Below are 24,645 nucleotides of genomic sequence, written 5' to 3'. Positions count from 1 at the left end.
GGTGGAACAAGTGACATGGGACTGATGACTCAGACTGGCCATCTATGCCTCTCATCACAGTGCATTTGGAGCATAAACGTGGGCTAAGAAATAGCTCACCTCTGGTTCCACTTGACGGTAGGAGAAACAGCCACAGTGGGTGGAAGTGGGAACACACAGGGGTAGTCTGTGACATGCGTTTGTCCTTGAGGAGCACACTCCCTCCAGCTGGAGTTCTGTTTCCAACATTGACATGAGTCCTAATGGGGGAAAAAAGTCCCAACATACTGCTTGTTCATGTGGGAACAGTTGCCATCTAAAAGAGGTGACCTTTTTCGTCTCTAAGATTATATGCGTTTTTACTTTAATAAGTATGTGGCACAACAAGAGATCCTAACAGTTTCTGCAGGGATTTCTAAAAGGGAGCATCTTAACAGGATGCAGCAACCCACAAACAAAAATTCTGATGTAGTTCATGGCTCAGTGTAGATCCAGTATAGTATTTTTTCTCTCTGATGACCTAATCCAGGATCTCAAATATAAAGATATACAGGAAAACTCAGACAAAAAAAAAAAAAAGCTCCTAAGTTTTTAATTGTGTGGAGAACTGCCCTAGGAGAACAAGAACAAGGCCAGGAAATAACTGATAGAAACCTATCACATTCTTAGACAATTACTAAAAATCAAAAAGTAAGTTGTACAAAATTGTTTGTTTTGAAATAATATATCTTCATTTTTCATATATTTAAAATAACAGAATTTGAATATAATTTTTAAATTGCTGATTGCTTCTGTAGAGATTTTAGAAAAACTGTATATATCCTAGATTTTTTTTCAAATTTGGAAAATACAGAAGTCTGAATTGAATTGTATCACAATTATATTTTCAGTTCATTGCAAGAGTTTCAAATAATCTACCTTACTACTCTTGATGCCTATAGATGCAGAAATAATATAATCTTATACATTTGCAAGAAGTGGAGGACATAATTCATCTATCACAATGTGGAATTTCCTGAGGCATTGTGTAGAAATAAAATACTCAAATACTGTTCTGTAAGCTGCTTCTATGAGCCTTCCCATGGGATAAAAAAAAGATGTACTAAATTTATTACATTTTTAGATGAATATCCATAGAATCTCACCAATTCCCCTTTTGCCCTCTCAAAATCCTATGGGACATTTCCATAAAGATGATTTTCAAAATTGCTTAGCAGCCAGAGCTCTCACCAAAGCTTCTGGGGGCTTAGGTTGGTTAGAGTATGCTGAGAGCATTAAATCGGCATTTTTGCATTCACATGTATTCATTCCATGGGAAACAAATGGTTCCCTTACTAAATATGTATTGTGACAACAGGAACAGTGTGTCCTTGTCAACAGCTGCATGATAAAACAGAGACATCTACTGGTTAAAATATGAAATAGGAAAAATATCAAAATTTATGCAGAACATTAGACAATGCCTTGTCAGACTGCCCTCCTTTGCTTCCCAGTACAGCTGACTAAAATATTCAAAATATGTGGCACTGATTTACCCTCATTTTAATAGATTATAAGCATAATAGACATTTATTTGTGACAGAACAAAATCAGTCTTCTGTAGAGCAGGGAATAGCCAGCCCTTCTTCTGTCCAAGTCACAGTTTGGGATAAACAGACATTCCTTGAACACCCTGTTCAGCACCTGCCTGAGCTATTTGTGCTAAAAGCAAAGTCTGAATTACAGCCCTAATTTGGAATGTTCCCATAATTTACAGGCATTTTCTCATATACTGTTCTCTTAGTCTGAGCTCACAGCAGCATGAGCAGTACCTTTTAATAGTATTTTAATAATGGATAATATATTTTGTGAATCAGATCTGTCTTCAATTACAATTTGACCTTCCTAAATGTGATGTGAGGACATTTCCATATTTATTGAAGAGCATTGGTACTCTGTGTATGTGTTACAGCATACATCACACCTTAATACGGGTTTGAAACTGCAGTATTACAGATGAAGTTTCAAAAGTAATCCTGGAGTGACAGCTAACACAAGGAAATGACACTTAAGATATGTAGACCTTTAACTAATATATTGCAAAAAAGACAGCAGGCTGGATTCCTTTCCCTAACAATTTCTCTTATTCTGCAAGTTTGGGAAATACTGGCATAACCTTTACATAAAACCATAGATTAATATAGATAATTTATATAGAACCTTCGTTCTGAAATTTATATAGAAATTGACATTAAGCCAAGATAGAAAAATTATTTTTAAAATGTGAATAAAGGATTTTGGGCCTGTCATAATTTCAGATAAGTCTGATAGATAATATCAGCCTTCAGGTAGACCACACCTACTCATTGTATCATATAACTAAAAAAATAGTTTTATTCGATGGTAAAAAGATTACAAAATGTGAATAGTTTAAGCAAAAATCTTAATATGTTCTTCAGCAAATTAGACTCAAGGGTACAGTCCTGCTTAATAACCTGAGGTCCCAAGTGAAAGCAAATTCCATTGAAACTAAATGAAAAATAGAAACAGTGAGAACCAAGTAATTTGATTTCCAGTTTCCACATTTTAAAAATCAGTTAAATCCAGCTTTCTGCTTTAAGTTGAATGTCAATATCAAAATAGGTAGCGTCAGAATAAATCTGTATATCAGGTGTGCTGATTTCCCCCATTAAATCCATTCAACAGCCTATGCTAAAACTCCTAGAGCTAAACAATTGGGGTTTGATTTTTCATTACTCCTGCTTGTTTATCTCCACCGTGATTTGCTGGGTGTTCGTAATAACTTACTAAATGGCAAGCTGTAAAAAGAAATACCTCACCTCTGGTGAGATTCCTGCCGCCTTCAATAGTATTTTTTCCAAGAAATAAATATTGTGCCAGAGCTATCCTTATTTTCCCAGACTTATCCTTTTAGACTGCATAATTTGCATACCTTCATGTAAATAACATGACAGAAAAAAAGGGGTTTAGAGTGAACGTGGGCTCCCCACATCTGCCGCATTCGCTTTGCCGCGGCCCCGCGTTCAGCACCGGGCCGGGGGACAGCTCCGGGTCCCACCGCCCGATCCAGCCCCGCTCCCTGCCCCGCTCCCTTGGCCTCCGACGGCCAGCCCAGCTGCTGCTGGAGACCACCTCTCTGCTTGTTTCTGGAGGCTGGCCTGTGTTGCTGTGGGGTATTTTTGGGGGTTTTTGTTTGTTTGGGGTTTTTTTAATGAAATTCCTGTAATGAAGCCAATGTTTTTTGTGTGCGAAGTAGCACAGAACAGATCTTGCATATGGTTTGCTATGCAAAAGGATTGGAAACTGCAAGCTCCTTGTCATGACTTCGATGCAAATTTTGAAGAGTCTAGTACATTCATCTAAGTAATAATACTCAGCTTTCACTACCCAAAAATTAGACTGCTGGTACAAAACACAACCTAAATGTAAGACATATGTTTAGAAATAGGTTTAGAAAACTTCTGAACGAGCGCAGGCAGGAGCTTTAATAAAGACATCTCATTCATTTCTGATAAATTGTTCTTGCACACATAAGCAAATTGTTCCATTTAGAATTAATACTTCGGAAGCCAAAAAGCTATATATAAATAAAGCCTTTAAGGAGACTCTTTAAGTTAATTTTTTGTGATCATCTGTAAGGCAGTTAAATCTCTCACATTCTTATAGAGCAAAGAAAGCATTAGCTAGATAAACTCTTTATTTTCACTGTAAATTACCTTACATTAAATTATTTAATTGATTAAACTAGCCACACTATAATTTCAAGCAGGTACTAGCTCTATTTCTGTCAATATATGACAACCAAATTCATGGTCTTATCCAATTTCATAGTGAAAAAAAAAAGTAATTCACCTACATTTACTCTGGATCTGACATTTCTTCTACATTAATTCCTAGTGGACAGTTTGCTATTTATCATGAAATAATTGATTTCGCATCTCCAGCTGAAATAGCTTTTTGCTGTTGAACAACAGCAAAAAAATATTATAGCTGACTTGATATGGATCTTAATATGTAAAAAAAACCCATTCTTATTAGCTCTGTGCTGATTCAGTATTCAAGGTTGCCTCCACTGATGCTAAACCAAATACATTTGTCTCTTTCCAAACTATGAAGACTGTCTTCATCTTTGACTACTTAAAGTCCCCCATCTTTGCCAGTCCAACAGATGCTCTCAGTATTAACCTCAGGTTTTGCCTGTAATGAATCACAGCAGGTTTCGCCAGGGCTGTGCTAAAGATCAAGCTGATAGTCCCATTTGCAATCCATTGCCTATTACTTGTGCATATTGCAATTTCTCTTGTCTCCAACATCACTTTTTCATTGCAATATTTAGTAAATACATCCTGCAAATGTTTGCAGTGTTGTACTTAGTTTTCTACTGCATACCTAATGTGCCCCTAGTGTTCTAAGAGACTTGAGTGGTTCCTGTGTTCAGATTCACAGAGATTCAGTCCATTCCCAGGGTTCTCATTTGCCATATTACCCATGGAGCTGCCATATACAAAACCACCTTAATACTCAGCCATAATCAAATTCTCAAACCCAAACTAAATTCTTATGCTGAAAATCTTGGCGGTACAAACCCCAAGGCCACCCTTCCACAGAGCAATAATCTAGTCATTAAGTAAATGAAGTTAGCTCACCCCAGAATGCAGGAGGGGTGTATTCTCTTACTGTTATCCTAATAGCATAAATACAATAAACAGTAGTCTACCTGCAACAAAATGCAGGAGAGGTGTTTTATTACTGTTACTTTAAACCAGAAGGATGTTTGCTAATCTCAAAGAACAAAATATCTTTTTCAAGGCAGGTTTATTCCCTCTGAGATACTAGGTCTTCTAAGGCAAATATTCATCCATGGAACCGGAAGGTCAGCACAAGGTGGTGGAAAGGCTTTGTGAAAAAAATGGAATGTACACAGTGCTCTCAAGCAGGAAGTGTATCAGCTTTATGAATGGCTTTATGACTGAACTTCTGAAGTGAAAGTTTTGCTAAGACAGAAGCAGTTTCTCCAGTCAGGTAGACCTACCTTAGCCAGTTTCAAAATACCTTGCTTGACTACAGCTGTGCTTGGAGAAGTTTGAATTAACTAGTGGCAAAGTCTGAGCTTTAACTACCTGTTATCACGCCTTCCACTAGAATTATCATGATTATGATCCTGCTGATGTTATCACCACTGGTCTGCCATGCACACTGGAACTGGCAGGCAGCAAACTCTTACCTGCCTTAAACCTCCTCAGACAGGGACTTGAAGGATGCCACATTACAGAAACAAAGGTGGTCCCACATGTTAGCTCTGGGTGAGCTTGATAGGACAGCACATCCCTGGACATATGCCAGTCCTTAGGTAAAATCACCACTGAACTTCACAGGACCATGAATGAACATCTAGAAGCACTTGAGTTGACTATCTTCATAGGAACTTTTCTGTCAAGCTAAATTGGAGACAGAACTTTTTCATCTACTGATGAACTAGTAGATAATTCTCATATCTAAAAAAAATGATGTTTATGGAGCTAGTAATGAAATCTTTAGTGAAAACCTCCTAAATGAGTATTTCTAAACCAAGCTTCTTAAGTGAGAGTCATCCCAGTGTAAAGAGACCAAAAGAAAAGACTGTGCATCACTTAGACACCAGAAAAATACAACACTGAGAGCTTAACCTTCATATAAGTAGTTAATGTGAGGCTTAATGAATATCCTTGAAAGAGCAATGAAGAACATTCAAATCAAGTCCTTAAAAATATTAATAATAATACCAATCTAGGAAAAAGAGGAAAATGAAAGGTCAAAATTCTCAATAATATAATTAAGGAAGGAGATGGAGAGCAGCAGAGAGAAGCTGTTCAGTGATCACACAGGCTGTCAAGAGTTATTATCTGATGTGTTCCTGAAAGGGCAACAGTGATAGAGCTGTAAGGTGCACTAAATTTATACTGTTCGGTTAAATTATTCCCCTCTCTTATTCTCAAAAAAAAAAATAAACTTTTAATAACTGGAAATTATTTTTTCCATCACTTAAAACAAGGAGCATTTGCAAACATATACTTCTATTCTTAGATAATTCTCAGTGTTGGAGGACTATTGAGATTGGTTAGATTTTGCATGCTTAAGGCTTGCCATAGCTCCATTGTGTTCTAGTTTGGAGTAAATCCAAGTAGGATTTGTTTCTATTTGTCTCCTTTTTTATGTCCCATGGCCAAGGACATATGTTTAAAAAGGGCATTAGCCAGTAAAGGACCTTAGCAAAATGTCTTGCCTTTTGTTGAACTTTTTCAGTGTGATCTGTTGAAACATTAGGTTCAAAATAATTTTAAGTCTCTCAGACTATTCATGATGTGATCTGTGGCACACTGATAGATGGGAATGCGGAATTACAGGTGTGAGCTGAGCACAGTCCCCTCTGCAAAGCAGCATGAGATAGAATTGTGGGTCAGAGGCAAGAGGTGACACTTGTAACTGGGAAGTCCAAGGGACACAGTGGAGGGAGAAAATGTAGTGACCAGGGAGCAAGATGTTGTATCATGACTTTTTCTTGTCCTTTGTATCACAGAAGAATACTTTAATGGTCTCTTCTCCTAAATGTCTACAGACTGATGTCCTGACTAATCTTAAAATTCCTCATGTGGTAATAGCTATAATTGCAAGGTGACTCAATTTGTAGTGTTGCCTTTGCTTCTCCAGTATGCATCTCATTTGGATAGTCCCAGATGTCAAGAATAGAATGCACACAGATTTAGACAGATGTACAAGACAGCACTCTTACTGAGCAAGACTTTTTGTCCATTCAGTTGCAAACTCAATATCACAATCTGAAGACACCTGACAGTAAAGGATGCTGCTGAAGTAAACTGATTTCTATAAACTTCTCATCAAACCTAACAATATGTCTACCACTTTCATGGACTTACTTCCTCAGAAAAATTAAAACATCTATTATCTGACCTTCTGCTCCTGCCATTGTGGCTGTGAGTCTGTGGATTGTCTGGCCAGAGCTGGGAGCTCTGTGTTACAAGCTAAGGACACTTCCATGCAAGATCCAGCATGACCTGCAGGCTACACTTGGTGTAGCCACACAGGCAGCACTTAGTAGCTCTCAGGTTGATCTGAAGAACCTAGACCAACCCCCTATCTGCTCAAATTTAGATCGACACATCTTTCCCAAGAGCAGATGCTTCTGAGAATTTATAGCTAAGTGCCCAAGAAAGTTGATGCAGTTCTCCAGAAACCTTTCAAAAGGTGAACAACAGCAATTTTTTCTGAGATTTTCTGAAGGCAGAGTTAAAGACACTGCCAGAGTATGTCTTATGTGAAGACAATATCATAAATTTCAATGCAGAAAGAGAAGAATATGTGACAGCCTGATAATTTTCAGCACCTGTGAAGACTAGAAATCTGAAAAGTCTGAGACTATACTGCTGTCTATTATTTAAATGGTCTAGATCCTACCCTAGATCTCACCCTGGGAAAAAAAAAAAAGACTAAGGAAACAGTATTGTTAATACAGTCATACTTGATTGCAGACTGAAACCTATAATAATCAAACTTACTGTAGTGGCTGATCAGTAGGGAACAACTGAAATTCCCTTCCACAGCCATGTTTTAATGTGAACCTGATGCAAATTTTTCTCTGCTGCACATAAAAATTACACTGACTTGTCAGTTATAGCAGAAGCCTTTTCACATATCACATCATATCATATCATTTCACATATCATATCAGTTTTTGCAGAATAGCAAGGAACAATTTGAAGGCTATTCCATTACATCTTTATTTTCTGCCTCAGTTGTATGCTCATTTTATGCAGAATTCCTTACACTCCTGGCAGTAATAAGCAATGAGGTGGTGCACAGGGGGGAAAAAAGCCATTTTTAGTGGCAATTTTATACTGGGAAACAACTACATTTTCAGGAGATTGCTACCAGTCCTTGCACCCCAAAAATTAGAAACAACTTCATCTGGCAGAGGCTGTTAAGACTGCATCATTAACTCGAGGAATGTTTTACTATTCATTGCATCAACAGATTCAAACACCTCATATCCAGCCCATAGGAAAAAAAAATCTAAATCTGTCCATTCTTTTAGAAAAAATTGCTATTTAAAAGGAAATATTTTTAAAGATTAAGAGGATCTGGATTTTTATGTGCTTTTGTAGTACCATAGCTAAATGACATAATCTGCCAGAATCAGTCATTTAACAAAGTATATTCTGAAATTCAGGTTAAAAATATTGTGTCAAGAACTGTGGTCACATATTAATTACTTGGAGTGTGCAAATTTTCCAGGCATTTCAGTCCAGAACACGGTTTAGAAATATTACATAATAAACAGGAAGTTCTGCTGGGAAAGATTCAGTCAGTGGTGGTTTCTTTACTCTTCTGTATCAGCAAAACCAGCCTAGCAGTTTGCTACAAGTCTTTCTTATAAATTCTGTGCTTCTCTTAATACAATCTGCATCTGTTCTATGAGAATTTACCAGCATAGTTATATCTGCAAAGCATTCTTTATGTAGACCCACAATAGGGAGTTCTTTTTTTCTTCTTCTTTTTCTCATAGCTGCTCTTGTTCTTTCAAGTTTTCCCTTGGCATTTTTTTGCCTAATGAGTTGTGAAATCTAATCAATTGCAATAATTAAAACATACTGTGTGTGGAATGATGCACGGCTTTAATTACACAACAAAGTCCCAAACAAACAAAAGCTTGAGATTCTTACATTAGAAGAAACTAAACTACTTTACTTTCCTGTAATTTTTTTTTTTCACAAAGAACAGACTCAGGCTTATAGATTATTTGTATAAATCACTTAAGGTTCCAGGCTTGCTGTAGTGCATATTTTATTAAAAGAGCTGGGAGAGTTCAGGCTTGTGTGTTAGCAGCACATGAAGGAATGGCTGGAACACATAGATGCTTGTTTTCAATAAAACACCCTGGGTGGCAATTGGGAACAGGAAGGTTTTGTGTCCAAGGCCTACAAAATGCGTGGAGTTTTAGAAATGTCACATAGTGCAAGAGGGTGCTATTCACTAACTCACCTCTTTTCTAGGATCTTTTGTATATTGGTAGACATTTAGGCATAAAATAAATCCCTTATGACAGACTGAAATGCCAGTGTTTCCTAATTGAAATCAGTTTGATGACAGCTGGGCAGCTACATTCTTACAATTTATTTTTTTTTTTTAAGAACAATGCATGTCAAGTAATTGGATTCTGGTATTATACAGCTTTTTCCAATCCTGTTACTTGCATTCTGATTCTGGCCCCAGTGAGGTTCCATTAGCTTGACAGAAACTGCAAGCTCAACTATTCAGACCTGTGCCCTGTTCATTTGTTCTGTAAATTCTGAAAGTATAATTATGTTATTGAGTATTTTAGAGAAGTCAAGCCTGCATTAGCAATTTCACAGTCATTTAGGTGAAGTGGATAACCCAGTACACTTTATTTAAGTTTCCAACTTTGATACAGAAATCTGATACAGGCAACTTTCACAGTTTGAAAGGTGATTATTGCTCTCTTATAGTGTTGTCTTTTGTCTGCCTCAGTCCTAACTACAAATTTCATTAATCAGCCCTGCCTACATATGCACTGTTATTGCCCTCATTCTTTACTAAGATTGGCTTATTTTGCTGATGTTGGTAACAGAAGTTTTAAAGTAATTTATAGCCCACCTAAATAGGATAGATTAACCTAAGGATGTTTTCTGAATAGACTGTACGAAGGATGAAGACAGATGTTCTGTAACTCATTTAGCAGGAGAAATAAATGGATCTGATTTCTCCAATAAATAGAATTGCCAAAAAAAAAAAAAGAAAAACAGAAGCAGCACTGGTAGACAAAAATTCAAATAAATATGTTTCAATACTTTAGAATATGAAAAGTGATACCTGTATACCTGTTCTGTACTATTAGTAGCTGAAAAAGGCCAAAGATAGTACATAAGTACAACATGATGCCAAATACACACCACACTGTGAGCAATTTCTGTTTATGCTTAGAGAGCTGAATATCCACTTGGTAACCCATAGATGAAACAAGTTTATTGCTATTTTTCTCAAAGCTACAGTGAGGTGGCCTTTCTATCTCTAGAGCCTTTATCATCACTGTGACCAGTCTCTCTGCATACACTCTTCACACTTGCATTCTTCTTAGCTTCACTTCACTCTTCTTGGGTGTTCCAGCAATTTTGTCAGACCTAATGCATCCTTGGAACATCCCCAAATGTATTTAACAGTTCTATTTCTAAGAAATGAAAGTAAATGGTTTTATGAATGAGCTTAAACTGATCTTTAAGACAGAAAACAAATTATTTTAGTATTTCTAATAAAAATCTGGATTTAATTTGGACTTCTAACCAAAACAATATATTCTTTCCAAGTGTTATAATATTTTTTTTATCCTTTTAACACTTTGCTCAGTGTCTCAAAGTTGGTCATATTGCTTAGAGTATAAATAAATAAACTTTCTGGTAAAGCCGTGAAGTTCGCTGATATTGATTTTTGTTTCTCATAATATTAGTTCCGTAAAAGACAATGACCAGCTATTCCAGGCAAAGTGGAAGGCTGTGAGGTACAGAGATGCCTGAACTTTATCAAAATGTATTTTTTCCATCCAAGGGCAATCTATACAGAACCAGGCCTGCTGGAGACAGATGGGGGGGAAAGGGAGGAAAAGGATTGCCGCAGGACTGATTGAGAGGGCTTTAAACTCATTTTGAAGGGGGAAAATAATAGGACCAGGCTCACTGAAGATAACCCTGGGGGTAGCATGTCGGTGCTGGAGGTGAAATCAACTGCCCACCTGAAGTGCCTGTACACGGCTGAACACAGTCTGGGTAGAAAACAGGAGGAGCTGGAAGCCATCATGCAGCAGGAGAGCTATGATGTAGTTGCCACCACAGAAACATGGTGGGAACAGTCACGTGAATGGAGAGTGGCAATGTATGGTTATAAGCTCTTCAGAAGGAACAGATGAGGACGGAGAGCTCTGGGGTGGGTATGTTAGGAAATGTTTCAACTGTGTAGAGCTCAAGAACAGACAATTGGAGGTTGGCCAATGTGACATACATGTACAAGAAGGGTCAGAAGAATGGTCCAGGGAACTACAGGCCTCTCAGCCTGACCTTGATGCTGAGGAAGGTTATGGGACAGATTATCTTAAGTGCAATCACACACCACAAACAGGACAATCAGGAGATCAGGCCCAGCCACAATGGGTTTATGAAAGGCAGGTCCTGTCTGACCAACCTGATCTTTTTTTATGACCAGGAGACCTGCCTAGTGGATGAGGGAAAGGCTGTGGATGCTGTCTACCTGGACTTTTGTAAAGCCTTTGATACTGTCTCCTACAGCATTCTCCAAAACTGGCAGCTCACAGCTTGGACAGGAGCACTCTCCACTGGGTTCAGGAGTGTCTGGATGGCTGGGTCCAGGGAGTGGTGGTGAAAGGTGCTGCATCCAGCTGGCATCTGGTTACTAGTGGGGCTTCCCAAAGCTCAGTATTGAGGTCAGTCCTGTTTAATAATTTTGTTCATGACCTGGATGAGGGGATTGAGTGCAGCCTCAGTTAGTTTGCAGACAGCACAGTGTTGGGCAGGAGTGTTGATCTGCTGGAGGGCAGAAAGGCTCTGCAAAGGGATGTGAACAAGCTGAATCAATGGGCCAAGACCAGCTGTATGAGATTCAACAAGACAAAGTGCTGGGTCCTGCACTTTGGTCACAACAACCCCATGTAGTGCTACAGACTTGGGAAAGAGTGGCTGGAAAGTTGTCCAGTGGAAAAATACCTGGGAGTGCTACTCAGCATCTGGCTGAATATGAGCCAGCAGTGCCCTGGTGGCCAAGACCACCAATGGCGTCCTGGCTTGTATCAGGAATAGTGTGACCAGCAGGACCAGGGCAGCAATTAATCATCCCCCTGTACTTGGCACTGGTGAGGCCTCACCTCAAGTCCTGCATTCAGTTCTAGGTCCCTCACTACAAGAAAGACTTTGAGGTGCTGGAGTGTGTCCAGAGAAGGGCCACAAAGCTGATGGAGGGACTGGAGCACAGAGCAGCTTACAAGTGATATGAGCAGCTGAGGGAGCTGGACTTGTTTAGCCTGGAAAAAAGGAGGCTCAGGAGAGACTTTACAGCTCTCTACAACTGCCTGAAAGGAGGCTGTAGCCATGTGGAGGTCAGCCTGCTCTCCCAGGCAACCAGTGGCATGATGAAAGGATTTGGCCTCAAGCCCTCAAGCTGTGCCAGGGGAGGTTCAGGTTGAACATCAGGAAGAATTTCTTCACTCAAAGACTTGTCAGGCATTTGAACAGCTGCCTAAGGAGTCAGCAGGTCTCAAAACATTCAAGAAAGTGGTGTGGCACTTAGTGCTATGGTTTAGTTGGCTTGGTGGTGTTCAGTCAAACAGTGGACTTCAGGGTCTTGGAGATCTCTTTCAACATTAATGTTTCTGTGATTCTGTCATTCTGTCATTCTAAGATTCTGTGCAAGTGAGTGATGAAATATATTATAAAACCTATCTCCTTAGACAGAAAGCAAAACTACTTCTTGGAAGCCATTGTCTACTTACACATTTTAATAATTATGCAAAACTCGATTCACCCTTGTACTACTTACTTTTTAAAATTGTGCTCTCAACCTAATTCAGGACCAATAACTTCAATTCTTGTAGCATCTGAAATTTGTTCAGACATTAAAATTCAGCAGGACTAGTCTCCTGAATTGTGCTGCATGTTTATTCTTCGTAACTTTTCAGCTCATAAATTTATGCCTGTCTAGGAAACTGTGCACTGTGTAGTACTGAATTACCATCTTACACATGGTATTTCCCAATAAATTCTCCACACTTTATGTAAAGTTTTACATAATTACAATTAATGCAGAAAATTCAAAATGTTCTGCACATTAGCAAGAACTATGTATCTTCCACTTGGTGACTTGAACTAATAAACATCACCTCCTATTGTAATTTAAAAATGGTAAGACCAGTTGTGGCCAGCATTCTGAAATGAATTGCCTTACTGCAGGCAGTAAAGCAATCAGATTTTGACCATGTCTAAGATGAGTCCAATGCTTTGTCTGTGCAAAATTCAAAACAATAAAACAAAATAATGAATGCAGCAGCGAAAACAGCTTCCACCATTCTGTGTGCATTTGAAAGGATTTAATCAAACCTTGAAAGTACACTTGTATCAGTCTAACCAAAACATTTTTTATTTTGTTTTGCAGATTTTGGCCATTGTGTCCATTCTGTTCATCGTCCTGTCCACTATTGCTTTGTCTCTTAACACACTGCCAGAACTTCAAGAAATAGATGAATTTGGGCAGCCAAATGACAACCCTCAGCTAGCACATGTTGAAGCTGTGTGTATTGCTTGGTTTACCATGGAGTATCTTTTGCGTTTTCTGTCTTCACCAAATAAGTGGAAGTTCTTCAAAGGCCCATTAAATGTCATCGACTTACTGGCTATCTTGCCATACTATGTCACCATTTTTCTCACAGAGTCCAATAAAAGTGTCCTGCAGTTCCAAAATGTCAGACGTGTGGTTCAGATATTTCGAATCATGAGGATCCTAAGGATTCTTAAGCTCGCCAGACATTCAACAGGCCTTCAGTCTTTAGGCTTTACACTCAGGAGGAGTTACAATGAATTGGGTTTGTTGATATTATTTTTAGCCATGGGAATAATGATATTTTCAAGTCTTGTATTCTTTGCTGAAAAGGATGAGGATGCTACAAAATTTACAAGTATTCCTGCATCATTCTGGTGGGCAACAATCACTATGACTACTGTAGGATATGGTGACATTTATCCTAAGACCTTATTAGGTAAAATAGTTGGAGGACTTTGCTGTATTGCTGGAGTGCTGGTCATAGCCCTGCCTATACCAATTATTGTGAACAATTTCTCAGAATTTTATAAGGAGCAGAAAAGACAGGAGAAGGCAATTAAGAGGAGAGAAGCACTTGAGCGAGCTAAAAGAAATGGCAGTATTGTCTCCATGAATCTGAAAGATGCCTTTGCTCGCAGTATGGAAATGATAGACGTAGCAGTAGATTCAGGAAAGCTTGGAGAACCACTCAGTCCAAAGGAAACACCTGATAACAGCCACCTGTCCCCAAGCCGGTGGAAATGGGCCAGAAGGACAATGTCTGAAACAAGCTCAAACAAATCTTATGAAAACAAGTACCAAGAAGTTAGTCAACAAGACTCCCATGAGCAATTAAACAATGCTGCAGCATCCTCCAGCCCACAGCACCTGAGTGCCCAAAAACTGGAGATGCTGTATAATGAAATTACTAAAACCCAGTCTCAGCCTAATCTTAATGCTGGTTACCAAGAACAGTCAGCAAAGCCACCCAGTTATGAAGAAGAAATAGAAATGGAGGAAGTTATAGGTCAGAGAGATCCATTGTCAACGGGGCCTGCGGACATCGTAATGGACATGAGAAGCACATCCAGTATCGACAGTTTTGCCAGTTGTGCAACTGACTTCACAGAAACAGAGAGGTCTCCGCTCTCTCTGTTTCCTGGCTCTCACTTGCAAATGAGATTTCCAACTGATGCTGTTAATCTGGAAGAAAACCAAAGAGCAAGAAGTTCTCAGTTTATACCATTTGCAAAAGACAGAGGAATTTCTCCAACTGATGTCACCTTTGACTATAATCCAATCAACAGAGCTGTTATCAGTGATGGCAGTGGGTCCCAAACTGTTTCACATGGTCATTTTCCTTTTGACACTGCCATGGAAAGCCCCAAAAGCTCCCTGAAAGGTAGCAACCCATTAAAATCTAGATCCCTTAAAGTTAATTTTAAAGACAATAGAGGTGGTGCTCCACAAACTCCGCCGAGCACCGCAAGGCCACTGCCAGTGACAACAGGAGCAGACTTCACACAGGCACATCAGCACATCAGCACCATTCTCCTAGAAGAAAATTCCCCTCAAGGTGAACGGCCTGTACTTGGTGCTGACGCACCTGCACTTTGTCAAGGACCTGCTAAAAAATCATCCCCTCTCTTTTCCAAACAAAAAATTTTCACTTTCCCTTCCAAAGAGAGGAGGAGCTTCACTGAAATAGACACTGGAGAAGAAGAAGAGTTTATGGAGTTACATGGTATGAAACATGAGAAAAAACAGGATATCAAGACAAATTGCTGTGGGGATAAACACAGTGATGGCAGCAATTTAACAGGGGAGCCACAGGTCAGCTCTTCACCCAAAAGCATGAGCCACAACTGTACTCAAGATATTTACCATGCTGTGGGTGAGGTAAAGCCAGACAGTAACCAAGAAGGCCACAAAATGGAAAACCATTTATTTGCTCCAGAAATTCATTCAAGTCCAGGAGAAACTGGTTATTGTCCTACACGTGAAACTAGCATGTGACTAGTTACAGAAGCAATAAAAGTATCTTTTCTTAAAACACAGTTAGCAATGCCTATGAACTAAAACATGGAAAGCCTCAAAAAAGTGCATAAAATGTTATTTTTGCATGGCATGAAGAGTTGTTTAGTTTAAATACTGTTTAATTAAAAAAAAGACTGCTTTTGTAACAAACTGAAAAAAACAGGGAAAAAATTACTCAAGAATGGTGAATACAATAAAGAGAGCTTTATTAGGAGCCAGTGGTCTGCAACATCTGACATTTTTGATCCTTTCACTTATGATTGTAGACAGGTTTTGAACTCTTTTAACTTTTTTTCCCCTCAGTTACAATGAATTTTAGAATTGAATGAAGAATACAATGAATTCAATTTAGAATACAATGAATTTGCACATGAAAGGATTAAATGTCAATGCATGCATTCATAAGGATGTGAAACAAGGTGCTTTGAGCTTGCAAAATGCATATACTTGTAAATAGTTTGGGGTTGGGGGGAAAGCTACTGTTAACAAAGATTTATGGAAAAAGCATTTCCTGGGACACAGGTACTTCCTTCACAGCGTGCTGCCTGGAGGTTTTGTACAGACTTATGTTGCAAAATTGCAACTTCTACTTAAAGCATCTCATGTATCTTGCTTTCTGTTAAAAAGCTCATGAGTATATCTGTTAATTAAGGACTACAGTATTTTAGTTATCTGTGCTATAAATCATGATGGCTTTTTTTTTTTATTTGCAGAACTTCAGTTATTGCATTTGTCAGTTTAATTAATGATCCTGCGAGGGAAAGCAAAGATTTAATGACCAGAACTTGAAGCATTTGATATTTTTATTAAAAATTGCCAACATTTCTTAACTGGGAATAAAAAGTTCCATTTTAAAATGTAAAAACCATAGTTATTTCTGTGGCAATAAATAGTGCCAAATGGCTATTCAAATATATCCAAAAGTTTTCAACCTCATAGAATATACCTTGGTATTTAAAAAAATATTTCCCACATTCTTATTTTTCCTTTGATTTAATGCTATTTGCTTCTTTGCTTGATCCTTGATCTTCTACCTTTTGTTCTCCATGCAGTGCACATACTTCAGTAATGGCAATGTTGTTGAAGCCGTTAAGGTGTAAGGACATAAGAGACAAGGTTTGTAGGGGATAGTGGTACCTTTTGTTATCATAAATCATATAGCTGGAGAAAAAAATGGCTTCATGTACATGTGATTTGCCTCAGGTCTTCCATACCCCAAAGCTTGTTTGTGTTTTTCAGTTCAATCACTTGGACTGACAGAAGATATCACTTGACTCACAAACCTTGCCTCAACCCATCCTTCCATAGCTGTTCTGAAATGGAGTACAGAATTTCCACTATACTTAAATAAAGGAAAATGTCAATCATTCCACCAACAACTGCCAAAGCATTCCACTGATTTCTCCAGCTTTGTAAAAGAAAGACACTGAACCAAAGCCTTCATTACAAAGTACTCATCTCACCACTGTCTTGAAAAAACTATTTTTATTTTATCCAGAATCCATAGCTTCTTATGATAAAAAATATTTTTTAAAAACCTTCTAGAGTTCTTTAATTCCCTAAATCATAAAAAGTTTATTCAGTTAATGAATTCTAATCATAAGCAAATCTATGCAGTTACACAGATGTCCTAAAAAATAAAGAAGACTTAAAAGTACTTTAGACCAATCAATGCATGGTTTGGAACAGCAGGCTTCTACTTACCATAGTGGAGCTAGGTTAATTTTTACTTGTGTCTTTTTCTGTCACTTGAATATGTAACAACCAAGCACCTGTGCATGTAGAGTAAAGGAACAACAGTTTTTGTTACAACACGGCCCTTTGCTTAAATGGCTGGGCCAATGCCACAGACCTCACTCAAGCCGGGCACATAGAAAAGAGGCAAGTTTGAAGAGCCACAAAATATTGACCCTGGTTGCTAGGCCAAACAATGAGCACAGCACAATCACTTCGGTGGGTTTTTTTTTTTTAAGTTTTCTATATTTCCATCAGTTTTCTTATTTCTGTAACAAGATAATATTGAGGTGTCTCTTCAGTCATTTGAATAATTGAGAATATAATGTCTTCTTTTTTTCAAACAATGTCTGGTCATTAATTCTCAAAATAAAAAAGATTTTTTTTGTCTTTAATTGCAGTTCATTACAACTTGTTGCTGCATTCAGTCTTACGTATTTATATAGTATTCTGCGTAACACTTTACAATCATGTTCTGTCTCACTGTCCTCAAACTTAGCTCTTTAATATTTTATAGTCATTAATCTTCTACATTTATTTTTTAGTTTCTAGATATTTTCGATGACTAAAACTAAATGCCAGTCAATTTTTATATGCCTGAAGTGTTGGTTTGTATTTTCTATGTGCAGTTTTATGAAATCACATGGGCCTGTTAGATCTGCCTTTACATCCTAGTGAACTATCGAAGTCCAGATTAAGACCAAATGGGACCTGGTTCCATGCTCTAGATCCACAGAAAATTCCCATTCAAGACAATGATGTTCTGGCAAGACTGAGGTCTGTCATGTTTCTTCTGTATGCTTTTTCTCCCAGGTGACCCTTATGCTTTGGAAAAGCCCCTTAGACCTGTGCTACTTGATGGAAAGGAAGGAGTCCAGCCATAGGGAACCTATTGCAGGAACAGAGATTTAATTCCTAAAGCTCTCCTGAGATAAAGTTCATGCAAACCTGATTCTGGCCTATTAAAATCACTACAAATTTAAAAGGAGTAAAGTCAAGGCCTCAATTCTTGCACAAATGAATTTCCCCTGATACCAATGGGAGTGTGGTGGAAAAAGGGACTGACCGAAATCTAAATGAGAAGAACGATAGTCTCTCCCTCTTGATGAAAATCAACAGAAGCTTTAACTATATAAATCAGACGAAAGACGAGGCCCTTATTTGCTGCTGTATTTTAAATGTTTTCAGAGAAACAAATTTATTTTGAAAGAAATGCAATTCACATTATTAACAGATGCTTTTTTTTTTTTTTTTTTTGAAATACTGGAAGCAAAATGATTAAGCTTTAGAAGTGCTTTTGGTATAATTTTGCTATCTACTTTTGACTATGTTGAAAACTATTTCCAGAAGCACAGGTTTAGATGTGTGGTTTTTCCAGTCTTGACTGCATATACAGGATCCACCTCTGAATATCTAACTTGTATAATTCCTGATTAAAACATCTCCTTGAGCAGTTGCAGGACTGGATCTAGCTTTCTATCCAGTACAGCAGGTGTAAAAAGTGCAGGCCAGGATCATTTCATTCATCATGGGTTGATATGCAGCAAATTATACAAAATTACAAAAGTATATTCTTTGGTTTTCTAAAACTTTGAAGCCATTTTGGACTTAATGCCCATTCACCACAGTAAGGGGAGAATGTGTCTGAGTTCTGGGGTCAGTCTCTAATGCCAGCTGTGCAACTTAAGGAGTCTTAGGAAGAAGTGACTCCTTTGTGCACCTGAAGGGGGTCTGACTCCTCGCATCACTGGAAAATTAAGAATGTTCAGGGAGATAGCTTTGCAATTGATCTATTTTTTATATTTTTTACTAACTGCAGAATCGTGATTCAAAGTTTTAATTCCTTTTCAATGATGAAACCAAATGCACATATTTTTAAAATGTTCACAGAGTAATTAGAAGAGTTTTTGAGTAATAGTCACATTAATCCAAATCTGGGTGGGGGGTAGGGGGGAATAATATCTCGCACAAACTGCAAAGGAAGTTCCTACAGGAAAGCTGTTTACAGGGGAAGTATGTAATGTAAAGAATGTAACAAGGTGTAGGAAGTTTTTGCACTACCGAATTTATATAAAATACAGTTTTTTAAATGAAAACACAAAAGGCCTTTTAATGCTACATTGTATAGAATATAGAAGCCTCTGTGGTAATGCAGCAATCTTATGCACTGTGTCCTCACTTCACAATTGGTCTCAAAATTCAAACATCAGTGATGTTAGAGAGGTGATATCTGATCTAACACTAGAGCAATGGATATGAAGAGCCTTTTAGCACACTATTATGTAACTCAAAATGTGTACAGACAGTTGTATTTTTGCCTATAACATTCATAAATCTAAATGATAATTGGCTTCATGAGTCATTTCATAACAGGTAATACTGGGCAATGTATTTGTATTCCTTGAAAAACAATGAGTTCTCTCAAAAGCAGACATCTTCCCTTCCATGTTGATTGAGCTTCTGTTTCCTTCAAGGTTTACCTTCAAGTTATTTAATTAACTGCTTCAACCTCATCTCTAAACCACAGTCCAGTAAAAAAGACAGTTGTCTTCTTGAAGCTCTATTGCACATAATCAGACTGGTAAAAATGTCCAGGTTTTAACTGATTGGCTTTTTGATTTGAATAATTTTGTAATCACTTGGATAGCAAATATATATTTTGATCATAAAAACATATATTAGAAGCAAAATAATGCAAAACGCCTTTTTTTTTTCTAAGTAGCCAGCACAGATCAAGCAAGAAATGCAAACACAACAAAGGGGGAAAGAAGGGCAGAAAACTGTAAGTAAACAAGGCATGTTTTAGTGTACTATATTAAAAGAGACATAATAAAACATATGGAAAAGAATCCTTGTTCACATTAAATGAGGTAAAAATGCCAGTAGCTAAAGATTTAATTCCACTCTTCCACCGTAATTTTTAACATAGACCCAACAGGTTCAGTGATGTTATTACCCACTCGCCTGCCACATGAATATCTGATCTTAATCATTTTTCAGAAGACTTTCCTGAAAAATAAGATATCACATGTTGGTATCTTTATTGATCTTTGGATCTCTTCCCATTTCCCTCCCAATATCAGTCTTCTCTTCTTCTTGGGAGTGGTCAGAAGACAACCCACCCGCCAAGATGATAGCAGTGTCTTTATTGTCAGGAAAGTGTTTTGGTAGTGGGGCGCAAATGGCCAGATGCTGCATTTGAACCAAGGAACAAGGACTGAGTGTCACGTCTCCCTGTTTTCTAGTTGTAAAGTCCTCTGAATTCTCCAGTGTCCCCACAGTGTACCCATCCTTCATGCAAGAGCTTTCAGTGTTCTTGCAATAACTTTTTCAAAAGCAGTTGACCGGTAACTGCTATTAAGAGAGCCATCGGTCTAAGTGTGAATATCTGTCTTTTGTCCACCCTGGTTTTATTAGTGGTGCTCAGCTTTAACTCCAGCTGAAATGCTTTCTTAAACAGATTGGGTGTTCTGGGAGTCAACATTTTGCAGGTCCTCTGTCAGTTTCCTTAACAAAGCAAAGTTAGGTAACTGGTAGGCAAAAATGAAAGAAAAAATTTTGTTTGCATTGTTTGATGGTTTCCTGTTCAGTGATCATACACCATGGGACATCTGCAGGTGGGGTACTTGTCTTTGTATTTATTTTGTTCCAGGTTTAAACAGTATTTCTTTTAAATGCTGACTTATGATATTTAGGAAGTATTACCCCTTAGTAAAATGGAGATTTCTTCCAAAACAACAGTGATACTTTCTAATCCTATATTATTATTAATTGATATTTAGTTTTCTTTTATGACACCTAATGCAGATTCTGATAAATACCACTGTGGAACAAGGAAGTAGCACACAAATATTACTACTCTTTTTACTTAACAGTAACTAAAAAAACATGGTATTAGCTAACATTTAATCAAAAAGGAATTATACCTATCAACTAAACAGAACCTGTCGTTACCTCAGACATTGACTGTAGTCCTGTGATTAACATAAACCATTAATCTAAAAGCAGTCTGTGTAATTCATTTCATTAGGGTAATTTTTTAACTCAAATAACTATTTAAATACATATTTAGCATCAGCAGGAATAATGCACACTTCTAAATCTGGAAGTCTATGGTTAAGTTTACACTGGCATCTTAGAGAAAATCAGGAGAGCTCTCTTGACATGAATCTCTCAGCTACCCCACTTCTCATGCTTTGGTTCACATAACCAAGCAATCCTGCACCATGCAAATTGGACTGCTTTTAGGTGAAGTTGAACCAGAAAACTTCTTCCATGAGGGAACCAGCTATGCTGCAGGCAGGACAAAGCATTCAGGCCCTGATCCTAGATGACATCGAGTCCAAAAATTGTACCCCAATAGTGTAAACTGTCAGTACAAATGGTTGCCCTCAACAAAACTCCTGGTATTGTACAACTTGCTAATGAGGACATAGATGGCTACTGTCTTCTAGAGCCCATGTAGCTCTTGGCTAAATCACTTATTTAAGCAAATTTTGCCATTTTCATCAGTGGTATTGCATAAAAAAGCAATATGTAGCCAAAGATTAAATTGTTCCCAGTGCGTTCCCTAAGTTAACCCACATAAAATCATTTAAGCAATAAATTCTTGATAACCCTTGGATAGTTGTGTTTCATGGTTTGGACCAAACTCTATATACTGGATATTTCTACAGTGAATTTACTCTAAAGTTGGTGTTACATTTGATGAAGACAGTACAGACAGCACTAGACTTACTCCAAAATCAGTGGAATGATTAAACTGATTGCAAGTAGCTTTATTTCACTTAACAGTAACCCTTAGTTTATACTAGTATGAATAAAAGCAAATTGCTGTGCATTGATGGAAGATCAGAAGCCCAGCTTGACTATTTTATGCCAATTTGCCATGTCTAGATATCTTCCTATTTGAATCACCAGCTGAAATTTATTTAAATTGAGGAACTAGTAGGGTTTTGGTTGTGTGCTTTGTTGCTCTGATGTCTGGGACGTACCTTGTACAGTAATGCAAGGAACAGAAAGCCTATTCCTTATTTTACTTCTTTTAACCATTTCAGGGTGGAGGACGTAAGTCTTGTAATGATATTTTTGCTCTAAGTTTTGCTCAGATAGCATCTCTCTGTGAAGATTCAGAATACAAAACATTTATGCCAGTCCTTGAAGTCCTTAAGCAGAATGCCAGTGGGAATTCTGCCAGTATAAAACTGAAGGATGGAGCAATATATTATAGTGTTAAGCAAAAGAAACAGTTTCTAACACATTACTAAATACATTTAAAAAAATAAAAAAACCTGTTGGGGACAATCATGGGTACTTCTGCTAGGATGCAGAGTTCTGGATTTATATGCCTAAATTATCAGAGTTCTGCAGAGTTTTACTTGTACAACTCTTTCAAAAATCAAAGGAGCCATGCTGATAAGCTGAAACATGGAGGGATTAGTGTACAAAGAAGCTGAGCATTGAATACATAGCCTATTGCTTTAAGATCACTGTAAATATGAAATTAAATATGTACTAATTCATGTTTCTATGTTATTACTGTATTAGTTTCATAGATACAGTAGCATGACTATTATTAGTTTTATGGAGTTTAATGAACTTTACTTTGTATTCCTCTGTGAATGCTCTGAATGCTGCAAAAAAAAGCACAACAGTATTTTTTCAAGTTCTCTTGGGGCAATAGCAGTGTCTTCATTATTGTTCAGTTTTACAGATTTAGCAACATTTCATCATTGCTCTATTAATGACGTATCATTCTTTAAAAGTACTGTCACTAGGAGATAAAAGCATATGTGATAAGTCTTGTCTAATCTCATTCATCTGCCTTTACAAAATGCCCCAGACATTTTGTGGGAGAAAATGCTGCTTTTGCTTCATGCATTGTTTGTATTTGGGGGTGGGGCAGGGGAATAATAGGGCATTTTGCAATGGTAATTGCATCAAACATGCTTTTTTTCATTATTATTGTATTTGTTAGAAACATTTTTATTTAGTTTTTTTTCTGTAGATAAAACTTTGACAATAGCTTTATTTTTTTCAAATAACCATTTGATTTCATTAGACTAATAACTTCTCACATTTAGTGGTGTTCGTATCAATGTTTCCATATCAGCTGCATTTTAACTTCATAAAAAAGGAAATGTGATTATTATTTTTGTCATACTAGATTTTGCTGATCAACTAAGTATTCCTGCACCAATCTACATATTAATATGCATGTTGTAGTCTGTACAATTGTTCAACATCAAAATATCTGTTTAATTTATGTCAAATGTCTTTAAAATAAATGCATTGTTCTCCATTTCAGTCTGATAGAATAAGCAGGATAGTAAATAAATGTGTAAATGAATCATCTGTGTCTCATTTCAGTTCTCTTCATGAAACCGCTTTACATTGAACATTGCATATATACCAAAACAATAATCCATAGTGTCTTTAGGTGTCATTACTTAACAAAATAATACAGGAATCTCTGACAGAAAATATGTACAGAAATAAATCACTTGGCTATGCAAATAAAGTCAGAATCCATGCTTTTTTATAAAAAAAATGAAATGTAGTGATTCTAAGCCTTTTTCTTCCCTCTCTGTTCAGAATTACTGGTAATTACTACTCACACTGTCATAGATACAAAACCTCAAATGACTTTACAAGGGTGAGTAAGCAGTATTGTCTGCAGGATAGAAAACAGAAGCATGGATTTAGCATCCTTTTTTTGGCTAGTCAAACCTAGGTAACTCAGCCTAATATTCAGGCGTAGTGATAAACCAATCTCTTGTCCACCGTAAAACTAGAAGACAAAAATTAGGTGATAGTGGAAATTATTTTACTCCTTTAAGATGAGTCATGAAAATAACAGATTATTTTTACAGGCAAAGTTTTGCTGCAAATCCACCAGAGAGCAACTCTACTATTCAGAAAATTAGGAATATAATGCCCTCACCTTCAAATTAGAAAGTCTTTTTTTAATGTCAACATCTGAACAGCACTGCAGTGAAGCAAAATGGAAGTCCAAGTTCATCCCTTTGGTGAGAGCATAGAGACGCTTTATTTTCACAACCTCTCTGTGCTATACATCTCTTAATACACCATTCACTGTACTGCGGAACTTCTACCCTTTCAGCTTTTAATCTAAGGGCTCCTTCTATGAATGTGCAGCACTGTACATAAATCTAAATTTGTTCCATCTTTCTATTCTACCTCAAACACATTCCCAACTTCCTTTTTCTTAAAAAAAAAAAAACAAAAACAAAACAAAACAAAACAAAAAACCCCTAAAAGAACAAAAAAAAACCACCCAACACATCTTGCTTATTGCTTGTCCAAATCTCTTCTTCTTGGCATTCATGTGAGTAATTGCATTTTAAGGAAAGGATCTGGGGGGTTATATATTATTCAATAACCAAGCAGCCCACACAACACACCTAATCATGGTACCCAGGAGTATTTGCAAAACTGCAGTTCTACATGAACATTCCAGCTGCCACATGGTTCCATCCTGCACCAAGACCTGGGCCTCTTCAGATT

The 24,645-nt window shown here is 37.4% G+C and overlaps 1 protein-coding gene across 1 annotated transcript in view; it reads left to right on the top strand.

Annotated features, from left to right (window-relative positions):
• The window catches only part of KCNB2 (potassium voltage-gated channel subfamily B member 2), a 189,964-nt gene extending 166,497 nt beyond the window's left edge, over positions 1 to 23,467 (top strand). The window contains exon 3 of the mRNA XM_068186573.1: positions 13,204 to 23,467. Coding sequence (XP_068042674.1) covers positions 13,204 to 15,363 — 2,160 coding nt within the window. The 3' untranslated portion in view covers positions 15,364 to 23,467. The remainder of the gene's footprint in view (positions 1 to 13,203) is intronic.
• Positions 23,468 to 24,645: the final 1,178 nt, after the last annotated feature.

Source organism: Anomalospiza imberbis, chromosome 1 (genome assembly GCF_031753505.1).
Source record: "Anomalospiza imberbis isolate Cuckoo-Finch-1a 21T00152 chromosome 1, ASM3175350v1, whole genome shotgun sequence".
Classification (NCBI taxonomy): domain Eukaryota; kingdom Metazoa; phylum Chordata; class Aves; order Passeriformes; family Viduidae; genus Anomalospiza; species Anomalospiza imberbis.
This window is presented reverse-complemented; position numbering and strand designations above follow the sequence as displayed.